The sequence below is a fragment of the Dama dama genome, chromosome 22 (assembly GCF_033118175.1).
Source record: "Dama dama isolate Ldn47 chromosome 22, ASM3311817v1, whole genome shotgun sequence".
NCBI classification, from domain to species: Eukaryota; Metazoa; Chordata; class Mammalia; order Artiodactyla; family Cervidae; genus Dama; species Dama dama.
The window spans coordinates 35,979,584-35,995,432 of record NC_083702.1 but is presented as its reverse complement, the minus strand read 5'-3'; the positions used below and the strand labels follow the sequence as shown (position 1 = coordinate 35,995,432).

General features: G+C 39.0%; 1 protein-coding gene and 1 non-coding gene across 3 annotated transcripts in view; both read left to right on the top strand.

The window, feature by feature from the left end:
• ITPR2 (inositol 1,4,5-trisphosphate receptor type 2) overlaps positions 1 to 15,849 on the top strand; it is a 556,807-nt gene that overhangs the window by 156,085 nt on the left and 384,873 nt on the right. For both annotated transcript variants that reach the window (XM_061125163.1, XM_061125162.1), the window contains 3 exons: positions 5,633 to 5,784; positions 10,113 to 10,212; positions 10,717 to 10,877. In XM_061125163.1, the coding sequence (XP_060981146.1) occupies positions 5,633 to 5,784; positions 10,113 to 10,212; positions 10,717 to 10,877 (413 nt within the window). The remainder of the gene's footprint in view (positions 1 to 5,632; positions 5,785 to 10,112; positions 10,213 to 10,716; positions 10,878 to 15,849) is intronic.
• TRNAC-ACA (transfer RNA cysteine (anticodon ACA)) lies at positions 15,709 to 15,781 on the top strand. The gene has a single exon. It is a non-coding gene; the product is annotated as a tRNA-Cys (tRNA).

The window sequence follows — 15,849 nt, the reverse complement described above, 5'->3', positions numbered from 1 at the left end:
TATCCTCAATATCAGATGTCACCACCATTTTTACTATTGAGAAGGAATTCCTGGTTGTACATGGTACATTCTACTGGGCCCTGTATAAGAGGATTGTGTAGATCTTCTTGAGACCTTGACTCAATTATCTGGGGTCGGACAGAAGTGTGATTCCTGTGTCACCATCACATTTCAGAGCCGCCAGGGAAAGCGACTTCCTTCATCCATATCTTAGTATAATATCTGGATTTTCATGTTGAGTTGGGTGGCAGAGATAATGAAACAAGGTACTTCTGAGTTGGTTAGTTTGTTCTTTCATTCTTTCCTCCCTCCCTCCCTCCCCTCCTCCCTCCTTCCCTTCCCTCCTCCCTCCCTCCCTCCCCTCCTCCTCCTCTACCTCCCTGCCTCTTCCATCTTCCCTCCCTCCCCTCCTCCCTCCCTCCCTGCCTCTCCCATCTTCCCTCCCTCGCGCTCTTTCCTTTCCTTTCTTCCTCAGCAGCTTTCAGTTCAGTTCAGTTCAGTTCAGTCGCTCAGTCGTGTCTGACTCTTTGCGACCCCACGAATCGCAACACGCCAGGCCTCCCTGTCCTTAGCTTTACTAAGTTATTATTCACATACCATAAGAATTCCCCCATTTAGAAGGTACAGTGTTGTGAATCTGTAACCACTATCTAATTTTAGAACGTTTTTTTATCACGCCAACAAAGAAAGCCTATATCCACTAGCAGCCCCTATCAACCCAGATCTACTGTCTCTGAGAATCTGCCTTTTCTGAATATTTCATATATGGAATTATACAATATATGGCCTTTTAAGTGTCTGGCTTCTCTCGCATAACAATGTTTTCAAAGGGCATACATGTAGCATGTATCCTTTTCATGGCCAAATAATCCATTTTGTACATGTACCATATTTTGTTTATCGTTTGATGGACTTTTGGCTTGTTTCTGCTTTTCAGCTATTATCAATGAAGCTGTTATGAACATTCATGTGCACATTCATTTTTTGCATGGTCATATGCTTTCATTTCTTTTGGGTGGATACCTAGTATTAGAATTGCTGGTTGTGTGTGTGCTAAGTCTCTTCAGTCATGTCCAACTCTGTGTGACCCTATGGACTGTAGCCTGTCAGGCTCCCCTGTCCATGGGCTGCTCCAGGCAAGAATACTGGGGTGGGTTGCCGTGCCCTCCTCCAGGGGATCTTTCCCACCCAGGGATCGAATCCATGTCTCTTACATCTCCTGCATTGGCAGGCAGGTTCTTTACAACTAGCGCCACCTGGGAAGCCCAGAATTGCTGGTTATTATATGTTTAATATTTTGAAGAACTACTAAACTCTTCCTAAGTGGTTGCACCATTTTGTGTTCCCCAGCAATATGGGGAGAGACTGAGTGTTACAGTCTCTCCACATCCTAACACTTGTTATTGTCTGTACTTTGATTATAACCATCCTAATACATTTTCCTATTTAGTAATGAGATTGAGCACTTTTGCAAGTATTTCTTGGCCATTTTTCTGTCTTCTGTGGAGAAATGTTTGGTCTCATCATTTGTTCAATTTTTAATTGAGTTATTTGTCTTTACAACTGTTGAGTTGTAAATGTTCTTTTTATATTCTGGATACAAGTCCCTTATCAGATATATAACTTACAAATATTTCCTCTCAGATTGTGTACTTTTAATAATTTTACTTATTTAGTTTGTTTTGGTTGTACTGGATCTTCATTGCTGGGCGGGCTTTTTTCAAGTTTCGGTGAGCTGGGGCGCCTCTCTGGTTGTGGCGTGCAGGCTTCTCACTGCTGTGGCTTCTCTTGTTGCTGAGCATGGGCTTAGGGTCATGGGCTTCCGTAGTTGCAGCTCCCAGGCTCTAGAGGACAGGCTCTATACTTGTGCCACTCATCGATTGGTTGTTTTGTTTTGTTTTGTTTTTTTAAATAGGTATTTGTAAAGAGCATCTTAGATGCATAGCAAAATTCATTGTAAGATACAGACGGTTCCCATATACCCCTGCCTGCACAAAAGTACAGCGTCCCCTACTATGAGCATCCTTTACTGGAGTGGTGCATTTATTTGGTATATTTATTACACTGGTTAACCTACCTTGGCACATCATTGTCACCCAAAGTCCATAGTTTACCTTAGGGTTCACTCTTGGTGTATAACTTTCTATCTCTTTGATTAAAGTATAATGACATGTATCCAACATAAAAATTTCATACAGAATAGTTACATTGCTTTAAAAATCCTCTGTGTTTTTCCTACTCATTCTCCTCCCATCCCTGGCAGCCACTGATCTTTTTACTGTGCCATAATTTTGCTTTTTCCAGAATATCATACTGCCATATATTTGAAGTCGCACAGTATGTAGCTTTTTCACATTGGCTTTTTTCATTTTAACTGTGCCTTTAAGGTTTCCTCATGTCTTTTCATGGCTTGATAGTTCATTTCTTTCTAGTGCTGAATAACATTTGATTGTTTGAATGTCCCACAGTTTATTATTCACTCACCTACTGAAAGGTATTTTGTTTGCTTTTATGTTTTGGTAGGTATGAATAAAGCTGTGATGCAAGTTTTTGTGTGGACATAGCTTTTCAGCTCATATGGGTAAATAACAAGGAGCATCATTGCTGAATCCTATGGTATTAGAGTGTGCTTTGTTTTGCGTGAAACCATTGAAATGTCTTCCAAAGGGACTGTACCATTTTTCATTCCCACCAGTGATGAATGAGAATTCATGTTCCACATCCTCGTCAGCCTTTGGTGTTGCCACTGTTTTGGATTTTGGCCTTTCAGTAGGTGTATATAGTATATCATTGCTGCAAGTGAGATCTAATTAGAGAATTTGCTACCCCCTAATGACATTTGATATTGATCATCTTTTCATATATGTATCTACCATCTGTATGTCATCTTTGGTGAGGTATCTGTTCAGGTCTTTTGCCCTTTTAAAAATTCGATTAATTGTTTTCATATTATTGAATTTTAAGAGTTCCTTGTATATTTGAGATACCAGTCCTTTATTAAATATTTCTTTTGTAAGTATTTTCTCCCAGTCTGTGGCTTATCTTCTCATTCTTTTGACTGTGTCTTTCACAGAGCAGGAGAAATTTGTTTTCATGGAAGCTTGATTATCAATCATTATTTTTCATTGAAAGTGCTTTTGGTGTCATATTTTTCTCGCACATTCCTATTTTCCTTCTAGTGCCCACACTTCCCATTCCTTCTCTTATTTTGACCTTCTCATTCCAACTATTTTTCTTTCTTTAGACTCTTTCCCTCAACTGTCCGTGAGAGTTGAAATACAGGAAATAAACGAAACTTGTACAAAGGCTGCCTAAATTTCAGTAGGGAATAATTAAAGACCAGTGTTTTCATGATGCAAAGGAATAAATTTCAAGTAATAGAATTTCACTTGACTAGCTGCTGCCAGAGATTTATTTGGGAAGAAGTGTTTTTAGCTCACAGATGATCTATGAAAATCTTTCCCAAGCTTGAGATTCCATGAGCCTGAGCTATAATGTTACCCAGGCTGCCTTCTTTCCTAACTTACTTGTCTGGCCAGGCCATTTTTATTGGGTTATTTAAAGACATTTAGGTTTTCTTCTGTCAAGATAGGATGGTGTTTTGCCCTTCAAAGACTTTTGTTTTCAGTTCACAGATTTCCATGCCCTCAATGCAGATGGCTGTGAATTGGGTCTTCTGACCCATGAGAATTTTTTCAGAAACCTTAAAGAAGGTTGTTAACTATTGAGTTTATGCCTGTTCTTTGAGGAGTGACTCACTCAATGCCTAAGGGCTGCAGACCAGGCCTCTGGCTTTGGGTGATATGGCTTGAGATATGGCTAGTTAAATTTGGAGTTGGGCATTCACTGCTGCTGTCACTGCTCGCTTCTCCTTCCTCTTCCCCTCTCCTTTCCCCCCTTTTATTCCCTCCTCCCCATCTCGTTCCCTTCTTTCTCCTCTCCTTTCTCCTCCCTCCCCCACCTCCTTTCTCCTCTGGTCCTCCCCCTCTGCATCCTCTTTCCTTCTCTCCTTCCCTCATCTTTCATCTCTGGCAGGTAACTGCACTCATCTCTTTGTTTAAATGAAATAATGTTCTTCCTTTTTCTCAAACTTTTGTTGTAAGATTAGCAAGAACAACCAAGGAATGGTTTGGGTACCCTGAGAAGCTTTGTGTAAATTCACAAGTGTAATTTGCTTACTGTTTTTGCATTTCCTTCTTTCCTATTTCCCTATACTTCCTTCTAATGTGTAGTAAGTTACCTTTTTCTGATGAATAAACATAGTTCATACTTACTGATAAGAAACAACTGTTACCAGGGTTAAACTACCTGGGGAGAGTTTGCCAGACTCCTATCTTCATTTGCGTTTGAACTTGGGTCTTTGTGGAGGGCCTATAAGTGAAAGATGCCAAGAGCTGCCAGGTACTGCTAGGCTGTGAGAGATTTAGCAGATAGCAGTCCTGCTTCTACTTTGGACCCTGGCAGTTCCTCTGCCCATTTGTAGGTCAGTGGTGTTGCCAGTTTGTGCACCATTTACAGAAGACACCAGCAAGAAATGGCATGGATTTTCTGATCCAAGGAGAATGATGCTCACAGCCTTGGGATGGTGCTTTAAGTGAACATTTTGGAATGATCAGGTGTAGTACTACATTGCCATGGCGACCTTGAAAGCAAAGCTTGTCTTTGGATATGAACTGCTCTCATTTACCTTTGAGCATCCCTTCCCTCCTCTATTTTCTTTCAACTTCTTTGATGATACAATGACAGCCATCCTCTTTTATATTCAAATTTAATTGATTTAATAAATATGTAGAAGTATTACAAGCTTATATTATAATTGCTGTGTCCTGTTTTGGTTTTCTTATACATCAAATCCTTCCATGGGACATAGGAACTTGGGGAAGTTCAAGAGAAAACGCATAATCATCAGTCTTGTGTTGTTCTCTGCTTAAAATTGTAGGGATGTAGTGGAAATATTGGCTGAGTTTCCTCATAAAGGCTTCTGTTCCATTTGACTTCACTTTATTTGACATTATAGTATCTTCTGGGATCTTATAGAATAGCCAGTGAACTGAATGGAAATCCTGCTGTTGATTCCCCTTCACTCCAAGTTAATATCCCAGTGGTGCTTTAGGGATTAGGCAGGAACTCTGAAATACTTCCATGCTTCCAAGTTGTGAAATCTAGATGATTCAGCACACTGTTTCTTCTCTGTGTTTCTGTTTGTTTTGTTTTGGCTAAGCTGAGTCTTCATTGTGGTGTGTAGGTTTTCTCTAGTTGTGGAGCATGGACTCTAGAGTTTTCAGGCTCAGCAGTGCAGTGCATGGGTTTAGTTGCCCTCAGGCATGTGGAATCTTAGCTTCCCGACCAGGGATTGAAGTCCACATCACCTACACTGGGAGGCGGATTCTTAACCTGTGGACCACTAGAGAAGTCCCTCCGTGTTTGTTTTAAATGTGGAATGCTCAATATCAGGGAAGGACCATAGCTATTTTGACTGTTGTGCTTTGATAATTTGCCCAGATTAAGTCCTCAGGAGTGTGTGAACTAGGCATCACTGTAATCCAATGAAGAAATACATGCAAATTTAAACTTCTCTCCCAGTTTAGTAAGAAACCTAATAAAAGTAAAAAACATTCTACCACCTCAACAGAGAGATGGAGATCTTCCAGCTTCAAAGAAGAAACGCCAGGCAGGGGAGAAGATCATGTACACTTTGGTCTCAGTTCCACATGGAAATGACATTGCATCGCTTTTCGAACTGGATGCCACGACTCTTCAGAGAGCGGACTGCCTGGTTCCAAGGTAAAAAAAAAAACACAAAAAAACAGGTTAAACAATAATGTCCCTTTGAATAATTTTACTGGTTGGTAAGGAGTTAAAACCATAATTTTAATATAATTTTTGTGACAGCAAGAGAGCAAGTATAAATGAAAAGCAAGTGTAAAAAATCATGCCTCTTTTATGAGTAGATTAACATAGTTGTTCTATTCTTAAAAATAAGTAAAATGTTCAGGGCAAGAGACATTCTGAGAAATTCATAAGAATTATTTATTTCTATTACTTGGATGTCCTGTGGTTACTAAAATGAAAAACAATCTAGAAGCATTTCCATTAATACTTACAGCATTTTTATACTCCAGTAAAAATTAATTTAAAAATACTTATGACATTTTTATTATGTCAAATTCCAGATTTCATTCATTCATTTATTTGTTCATCCATTTGTTCATTTAGTTAGTCATTGAGTCAACAAATCTTTACTGAACATTGATTACCTCCAAGGCATTGGCTTTGGCATTGGGAGGACAACTGTGAGCAAACTGGTTATGAACTTAAATTCAGATGGGAGAGAGAGGTAATAAACAAATAAGCACAAACTATAAGGTCAGGTAATAAAAATGTTTTGAAGAAAAACTGAAGCATATGGAGAGTTCTATTATTAGGTATGAGACCTCTCTGATTGAGGACATTTGAGAAAAGATCTGAATGATTTGAAAGATCAAGCCCTCTCCATCTGGGAGAAGTGTTTCAAGCAGCAGGAACACGAAATGGAAAAATCTTGAAATTTACTAGCTGTGCTGAAGGCCCAGCTAGGAGGCAAGTAGACCTAAATGAAGAGGGGGAAGGAGGATTGTTAGTGAGGTAATTGTTAACTTAAAGTGAGAGAATATTTTACATTCTTTTGTTTGGATTTGATTAAGTTTTTTTTTTTTTTTGGCCTACAGCTGTCTACCTTCCAACAATAGCACTAGGATGCAATCTCTAGACGCATAGAGTTTTGCCTTTATTATTAAGTTTAGTGGGATTGTTCTAAATTATCCTTGATCCAGCATGATTGTCCTTGGCCTTGGGCAGATCGCAGTGGTTAGACTGAGGTGCAGGCTCAAAATGCAGATATTACTGTGCAGGTTACTTTCAGAGAAGGTAAAAGGTTGCTCTGCTAACACTGCCAGAAATCACTGCTCTTTGGGCTTCCTGCGCTGTTTCACAGCTGTTCTCACTCATGAGATATGTAGCTGAGTCTATGGTCACACCACCCAGAACATGCCTGATCTTGGAAGCTGAGCAGGGTCAGACCTGTTTGGTACTTGGATGGGCGAAATGTAGCTGAATCTTGGCCTTGCCTGAGCCATTTCTCTTTGGGCTACCAATAGAGATCTGTAAAGAGATCCCCGCTGAAGGTTTGACTTGATGCAAGTCTCTGACCTTCTTTTCTGAGTATGGCATCTTAATAAATCCTTGCTCTCACTACTCACTTTAGATTTTAACTCAGCAAACATAGAGTCCTTCTTGAACTCTAACCAAGAAAACTTGCTTAAGGAAAAGGTAGAAAGATCTCACTATAAAGTATAGACAAGCCCCAGAGCCTTGCTCTGTATGGAAGGGTTCATCTATTACTATTGAGAGCTGCTGCTGGGCCCTTCTCATAGAACAGATTTTTGTATTAACATATCCTTTGTCATTAGTTGTTTTAAAGCTTGTGCTAGTGAACACTTAGTAATAACTACTATTGTAATATCACTCTGGAGCTCTTGCTGTGTGCTGAGCACTCCGTCAAGTTCTTTATAAATATCCTGGCGGCAATTCTGACAGATCAGAACTAAAGACTAGCTCTGCTGTGTGTGCTTAATTGCTCAGTAGTGTCTGACTCTTTGTGACCCCCATGGACTGTAGCCCACCAGACGCCTTTGTCCATGGGATTTCCCAGGCAAGAATACTGTAGTGGGTTGCCATTTCCTTCTCTAGGAGATCTTTTCGACCCAGGAATCGAACCTAGGTCTCCCACATTGCAGGCGAATTTTGAGCCACCTGGGATGAACTAGTTAATGCCGTGCTTTTCACGTCAGCTTTAAATTGGAATCACCTGTGCGGCATTTTGCCTTTTATGCTCTGGTCACTCGAAGACCGGTGAAATCACTTGGAGATCTTTAAAAAGTACTGATGCCTTCTCTGAGTCCCAGACATTCTGATTTAAGTAATGTGCAGTGCGGCCTGGGCAACAGGCTGCAGAAGCTTGTCTGGTGACGCTACTGTGCAGCCAGGTTGGGGAACTACTGGCTTAGTGTGACTCGGTTGATGAGTCAATGATTGATTTGATCCTGATGTGTGTGAATTTGAAGTCTATACTCTTAACCACTATAATGCATGCCTTCATCTTTTATTTTTATTTATTTAAGATTTTTTTTTTTGGTGTGGATCATTTTAAAAATCTTTATTGAATTTGTTACAATACTGCTTCTGTTTTATGTTTTGTTTTTTTGGCCTTGAGACATGTGGGATCTTAGCTCCCCAACCAGGGATCAAACCCATACCCCCTGCATTGGAAGGCAAAGTCTTAAGCCCTGGACTGCCAGGAAGTCCTCCCAGTGCCTTCGTATTTTAGACATTCAAATGACTTCAAGATTCTAAGAAAGGATTTTTGTGGTGTAGGTCCTAAGGAATTACTCATTTCTAGAATTCTTGGAAATTGCAAGTTATCATGCTCAAGTGTGGTCTCATTAGTTTGGAACTCAGCCATCTAGGTTGACTCCATAAGCATCTATAGAGAAAGTGCAGGGGTAAGACTAGGGGGAACGACCTTGGAGCTGAATAAGCTATGGCCCCACTTTCCAGATGCTTAAAATACAATGGTGACGATAACTGAGTCCAAATGACATCTCCTGTGTAATTCCATGCAGAAGATAAGTGGTATCACAGAGGTATTTCAGTACTGGACCTTTGCTGATTATTTGGACAATAATTGGACCTTTGCTGTTCTAGATTTTTGAAAAATCTCAATCTGCTTTCATTAATGAGCAGAACCATGGTGTTTGAGACTAAATCTCTTTCCCTGAAGCCTTTGATTTTTTTTTTTTAATTTGAGTTTCTCTTATTGGCCTTAATGCTATCTGCCTTGTGTTATAGGGATTTATCTTATCTTTCCTGCTGAACTTCTTGCAACCTGAAGGCAGAGAAAATTACCACAATGGTTTTCTTTTAATGGACACTTTATTCATTTTGTTTAAGTTTCACTGAAAATGATAATATTTGAGCCGGAGGAAGCTCTAGCTGTTCTTTCTCATACACTCTCTCACAATTCACCTATCATTCGTTCTTATTATTGCCAGAAAATGAATTAGCAAATATGGGACCATTGCTCCTATGGGAAATACAGAGTTAGGTTCCTGCAAGCCTCTGGACACAGTATTTTTGTCAATCAGTTAATACTCAGCCTTGTTTTCTATGTGTTTTTGGTTAAAGACACCTCACTTAATATATATTTTTGGTTCATGAACACTGAATTCATGACCACCAGCACGGCAACTCATGCCTGGATGAAGCTTCTCTGTCGTTAGTATTTTCTCTGTAATGCACTTCACAGCTTTACCCTGCAGGAACACAAGACAGCACTTCAGCACTGGGACTGTTTTCAACAATGAATTCCCCAGTGACAGTGAAAAACATGGTAATATACAGACCACGAAAAGACGCTTGTTGACAGTTCAAGAGTAGAAACGAGAAGGCAGGGCATCGCCTTGTTCAGCCTACACTGGGGATGTGAATGGCAGGGAATCAAATTTTTTGCTACTCTATGCATGTCTGAGAAAGACTGCCAGAGTGCTCCCAAGAGTTGATTTTGGGGTTACAGATAATTTGTCACAAGTACATAATCTGCAAGTATTGAGGATTGACTACACTATATACTTTCATGTGCAAATGGTTAAACCACAAAAGGAACTACAAGTGAGACAGCCATTATAACTGAGATGGTTACACAGTCAGTGCTTCTTACCTTCGTATACATCAGAATTTCCTGGAGAGGCTGGTAAAATACTCACTGTTAGACCTCACGCTCAGATTCTCTGATTCAGTGGACTGGGGTAAAACCTTGGAATTTTTATTTCTAACTAGTGTCCAGGCAATGCTGATGGTGCTGGTCCAAGGTCTAGATTTTGAGAAACACCGGTCTAGGTAATGCATGCTTTGAAATAGTCTGTAGTCAGATTTTCCCTTTAAACGTGACTGATCTACACTCAGTTAATTGCCTAAAATATATTTACATTCATATCATGTATGAAACTGTTAAATATGTTAATGTTAAGTGTGTTCATTTTTTATAAACCATTTTTTAAATATTATTTTTCTTTTAGGAACTCATATGTTCGGTTAAGACATTTATGTACAAACACGTGGGTAACCAGTACTAGCATCCCCATAGACACGGATGAAGAGAGGCCAGTTATGTTGAAGGTAAATGTTTCTGAGAATGGTTTACTTTTCATCCAGATGTCGTGTGAATAGGATTAGGGAATGACTTACATGTTCTTAGAACTGCACTTCGTCAATATTAGAAATTATTGCAATGAATTTCATCAAGGACTCATGCCCACCAGTCAGGTCACTGCAGGGCTGTGATTCAAGAAGATGCAGCAGAGATACCAAGAGAATGGGAGCAGCATGTGGAAAGGGAAGAAGATTCCAGAAGGGCATTTCTTCTCCTCTGTTGAAACTGAAGCAAAGGGCAAGGGTAAAAGGGAAACACTGCCAGTCGGGCTTTGAGAACAAGGCAGGAAATGGGCAGGAGAGATCTGTGTCTCTACAGCTTTTCATAGTGGCCGATGCTTGTAGGAGTTGTGTTTGGATCATCTACTTCTGCTTTGTACCTCTTCTGCAGTACTAAGATGTGTTAGTACTTGAAGAGTATTGCATCATTTTTTAATAAAGCAACTAATCTTAATGGAAAATACATTGCAGATTGGAACTTGCCAAACAAAAGAAGATAAAGAAGCGTTCGCCATTGTGTCTGTCCCACTGTCCGAGGTCCGAGACTTAGACTTTGCCAACGATGCAAATAAAGTGCTGGCGACTACAGTTAAAAAGCTGGAAAATGGCACAATAACCCAGAATGAAAGGAGGTTAGTAACTTTCTAGAATGACTTTTACTTATTTATTTATCATTCATGTTTTTAAATTTATTTATTTAATTAGAGGCTAATTACTTTACAATATTGTGGTGGTTTTTGCCATACACTGACATGAATCAGTCACCGGCGTACATGTGTCCCCATCCTGAACCCCCTCCCACCTCCCTCCCCCTCCCATCCCTCTGGGCTGTCCCAGTGCACTGGCTTTGAGTGCCCTCTTTCATGCATTGAACTTAGACTGGTCATCTATTTCACACATGGTAATATATATGTTTCAATGCTGTTCTCTCAAATCATCCCACGCTCGCCTTCTCCACTGAGTCCAAAAATCTATTCTTTATATCTGTGTCTCTGTTGCTGTCTCACGTATATGGTCATCGTTACCATCTTTTAAAAATTCCATATATATGCATTAGTATACTGTATTGGTGTTTTTGTGTCTGGCTTACTTCACTCTGTATAATAGGCTCCAGTTTCATCCACCTCATTAGAACTGATGTAAATGTGTTATTTTCAAAGCTGAGTAATACTCCATCATGTATATGTACCACAACTTTCTTATCCATTCATCTGCTGATGGGCATCTAGGTTGCTTCCATGTCCTGGCTGTTGTAAACAGTGCTGTGATGAACACTGGGGTGCACGTGTCTCTTTCAGATCTGGTTTCCTCAGTGTGTATGCCCAGCAGTGGGATTGCTGGGTCCTATGGCAGTTCTGTTTCCAGTTTTTTAAGGAATCTCTACACTCTTCTCCATAGTGGCTGTACTAGTTTGCATTCCCTTTTTTCCATACCCTCTCCAGCATTTATTGTTTGTAGACTTTTTGATAGCAGCCATTCTGACCGGCGTGAGATGGTACCTCATTGTGGTTTTGATTTGCATTTCTCTGATAATGAGTGATGTTGAGCTTCTTTTCATGTGTTTGTTAGCCATCTGTATGTCTTCTTTGGAGAAATGTCTTTTTAGTTCTTTGGCCTGTTTTTTGATTGGGTCGTTTTATTTTATTTTTCTGGTATTGAGCTGCATGAGCTAGAGTAACTTTTAAATCATCAAGAGTCAGTTGTCAGCTCTTGCAGTAGCTCTCAGGTGAATGAATGACTCTAAGGAAATACGTAGAATGGTCTCCATGGCAGCACACCTGCTTCTCAATGAGCAGATCCTGGTGCATGAATGAAAATGGTAACATTAAAATCTGGGGAATGTTTACATTTTTCTATTTTAGTTAGGCTTGAACACAGTTGTTTTGAGTTACTTTCTGATCTTTCCTTTTAAATGTTTCATAAGAGATGCCTTTTGATGCACTTGATTTGATATTTGGTTTGGAGTTTTAAAGGCCCTAAAAGTTTTATGCTTTTTTGTTCTTATTTATTCAAGATACATTTCTCTGCTCAAGTCCCACAAAGCAAACATGTTATATAATACCTGCAAACAGTCTGCAAAAGTGTAGCTTTCTACCCTTGTAACTCGCTTGAAGAGGCTCCAAGAAACTGGATCTTTGATTCCTCCACTCATTCCATTTTGGAAATGAGTAAGAAAGAGTGATACTGATAGCCATTAGTCATTTCATCCCTACTTTATACTGGTACTATGTTAGGCACTGTAAATGTATTTCTCTGGTCCTTCAAACAGCCTTGATATGGACACTATTCCCATTCTACATAAAGGGAAATTGAAAGTTTAAGCCAATCAGGTAAGGTCACACTGTAAGTGGGGTATTTAATCATACGTGTTTTTAAAGTCCATGGTTTTCCAACACACCAGAACACAAGCATTCTCTGTATTTCTCCACTTCATGGTCTGCTACATACCTTTCAATTTGAATAAGAAAAATAAGAAATTACCAGTTTCCCAGGCAAGCACACGCTGAAACTCTCATGCACAGCTGGTGAAATGATAATTGGTATCAGGTCAGTTCAGTTGCTCAGTCGTGTCCGACTCTTTGCAAACCCATGGACTGCAGCACGCCAGGCTTCCTTGTCCATCACCAACTCCCAGAGCTTGCTCAAACTCATGTCCATCGTGTTGGTGATGCCATGCAACCATCTCATCCTCTGTCCCCTTTTCCTCATGTCTTCAATCTTTCCCAGCATCAGGGTCCTTTCCAATGAGTCAGTTCTTCACATCAGGTGGCCAAAGTATTGGAAGCTTTCAGCATCAGTCCTTCTGATAAGTATTCAGGACTGATTTCCTTTAGGATTGACTGGTTTGATCTCCTTGCTTTCCAAGAGGTAATTGGTATAAGTATTTTGAAACATAGTTTGACAGTAAGGAGCAAAGTTTAAGGAAGCAGTCACTCCTCGTGTAAGTGGAATCATGCAGTGTTTGTCCTTCTGTGACTGGTTTATTTCACAAAGCAGGTTCACTCATATTGTCATATGTGACAGGACTTCCTTGTTAAAACTGTGTAGTGTTCCTAGGACAGTTTACACACGGTGGCAATGCAGCCATGAACAGCAGAGACTCCATTCACATCTTCATGCAATTTACGGGCTTGAGTATTGGCTCCAGTTCCTTGAGATAGCTCAGACTCTATAACAGGGGCCATCCAACATGTGATCACCAGATCAGATGTCCTTCTGATACAGAGTTAATATTTTCCTATAGCAGTGTCATTCCCTTTTGAATTTTACTTGCTTGATATTCCTGTCTTGACACCAGTATCCTTTGTTTAGTGTTCGAGTAGATGACCTTTTTTCAATATCCATTTGTTTCAGATTTGCCAGTCATTTTGCTTTGTTAATGTCTTGTGAGCAGGCAAGAGCTGGATTTAAAAATATAATCTGATAGTCTATTTGAATTTGCTAAAGTTTAATTACCTTGATTTGTTAAATAATGTGTTTGGACTTATTTGAATACCAATGGGTGTCATATTTTGTTATTTTTTTTCTCCTGTATAACTTTTTTTCTTTTCTCTCTTTTTCTTTCTCCCTTTCTGTTAGAGTGGTTAAGTTTGTATTTTCTCCCCATTTTTACTTTTCTTCTAGTTTAGAGGCTATAGATCCTATTCCTATTCTTTTGCAAGTGCCCGTATGGTTTGTCATACATTTCAGCTATATATTCTTTTTTACACAACTTGAAAATGTTTCTTTCTCTCATGGGAGAAAAATACTTCAGAATACTTTGATTATTCTCTGCTATTCTACTTCCCATCTGTTTTTGGGGGGGACTAGTTGTCGAGATGCATAGTTCTGAGTTTATTCTTTAAATTACTTATATCATCTAGATTTTGATGTATCACTTTTTTTCTGAAAATTTAGTTCCAAAAATTATTTTTCAGTTATTAATTATATTTCTTAATGCATTTTACCTTTTGTTCTCTTTGCTTTTATTTCTTGCATTTCACTCCTCTCTGGGTTCACTTTTCTTTTTGCTGAAATTTTTTCTTTAGTCTATTCAAGGAAGTTATAAATCTTATTAATCTTTATATGGGGATGTCTTTATTTTACCTCCTTTTTAAACTGATACTTTATGTATGAAATGCCAGTTTCAGAATTCTTTTTCTTTAGTATTTTAAAGTTATAACAATTATTTTCTGTTGTGTCTTGTTGCCGTTAAGAATTGCTATTCTTTACTGGCATTTTTCTTTACTTTCTGATAACTTTGTAGATTTTTTTCTTTTGTCTTTGATGTCCTAAAGTTTCACTACAATGTGTTTACAAGTAATTTTTAATTTTGTTTTTCGCACTTGACGCTTAGAGTATACTTTAAATCAGAATACTTATATTTTTTCTTCAATTCTGGAAAATTTTTAGCCATTTTCCTTCAAATATTTCTTTTCCTCTAATCTCTCTTCTAGAACTCCTATTAGATGTGTGTTGAATCCTCTTAATTCATCTCTTTTATGTCTTAACTTTCCTTTTATAATTTGTCTTTTGAAATCTGTGCTGCTTCCTAGATTGATTTTTTTGATACTGTCTATGTCACCACATTTTCTTAGAATGTGTGTGTAGTGTTTTACCTTCATGAATTATATTTTTATTTAAATGATTATAATTTTGTTTCTCAGATTTCTATTGGCTCTTTTGCATAGCCACATTTTCTTCATTTGTATCTGCCCTCTTTTATGTATATTGTCTTCTTTGGTATGTAATTGTTTTCTTAACTCTTTGAGGATTGGAAGCACACTGATTTAAAAGTTATTTTGAAATTGTACTGTTACTTGCATTTTTTTGGTAATGAAGTGGCCTCCTGGTTTTTTAGTATGATGGATGGCTTTCTTAATGTCAGTTTTTCTCTTGTGCTTTGAAATTTAAATATGCAGGTTCTTCTTGCGTGGAAATTTTTTTCTTATTCTCTCTCTGCGTTCTCTCATCTTCTTTATTAATTTTATGGTTGCCTCCACCTGGCTCATCTCAACAAGTCCCGAGCCAGGTCTGATATTGAGAGCTGAGAATTCATGTCCTCTGGTAATTTGAGGTTTTAGCCATTGAGATTGCCGGTGGTTGAGTCCAGTCCTGTCTGTGTGCTTCCTCTCTTTCCTCCTGTCACCCACTGCACAGCCAGAACTGGAACAGGGGTCACAATACCTTTAGGGTTCCTTTAAGAGATGGAGACACCCTGCTTTAGTCTCTGCTTTTGTATCTTTAGTTTAGTTCCCTGCCACATGCTTTCAGTTCCCCTTGTCTTGCCAGTACTGAATATTATCCTTGCTCATCAGTGTTTCTTATTTCATTCCTGGTTGACTGTGTTTTTTGTTATGTTTTAGGTATGTCTTTTTCAAATATATATTTTGTCTATCATGGCTGCATATGGTAAAAAAATTCACAAAAATTTTTTAGTAAAAGGAAATTAGTAAGTTTGAATGATTAAAGGACTCACCCATCTCCCTGGTGGCTCAGACGGTTAAGGCATCTGCCTACAATGCAGGAGACCCAGGTTCAATCCCTGGGTTGGGAAGATCTCCTGGAGAAGGAAATGGCAACCCACTCCAGTACTCTTGCCTGGAAAATCCCATGGACGGAGGA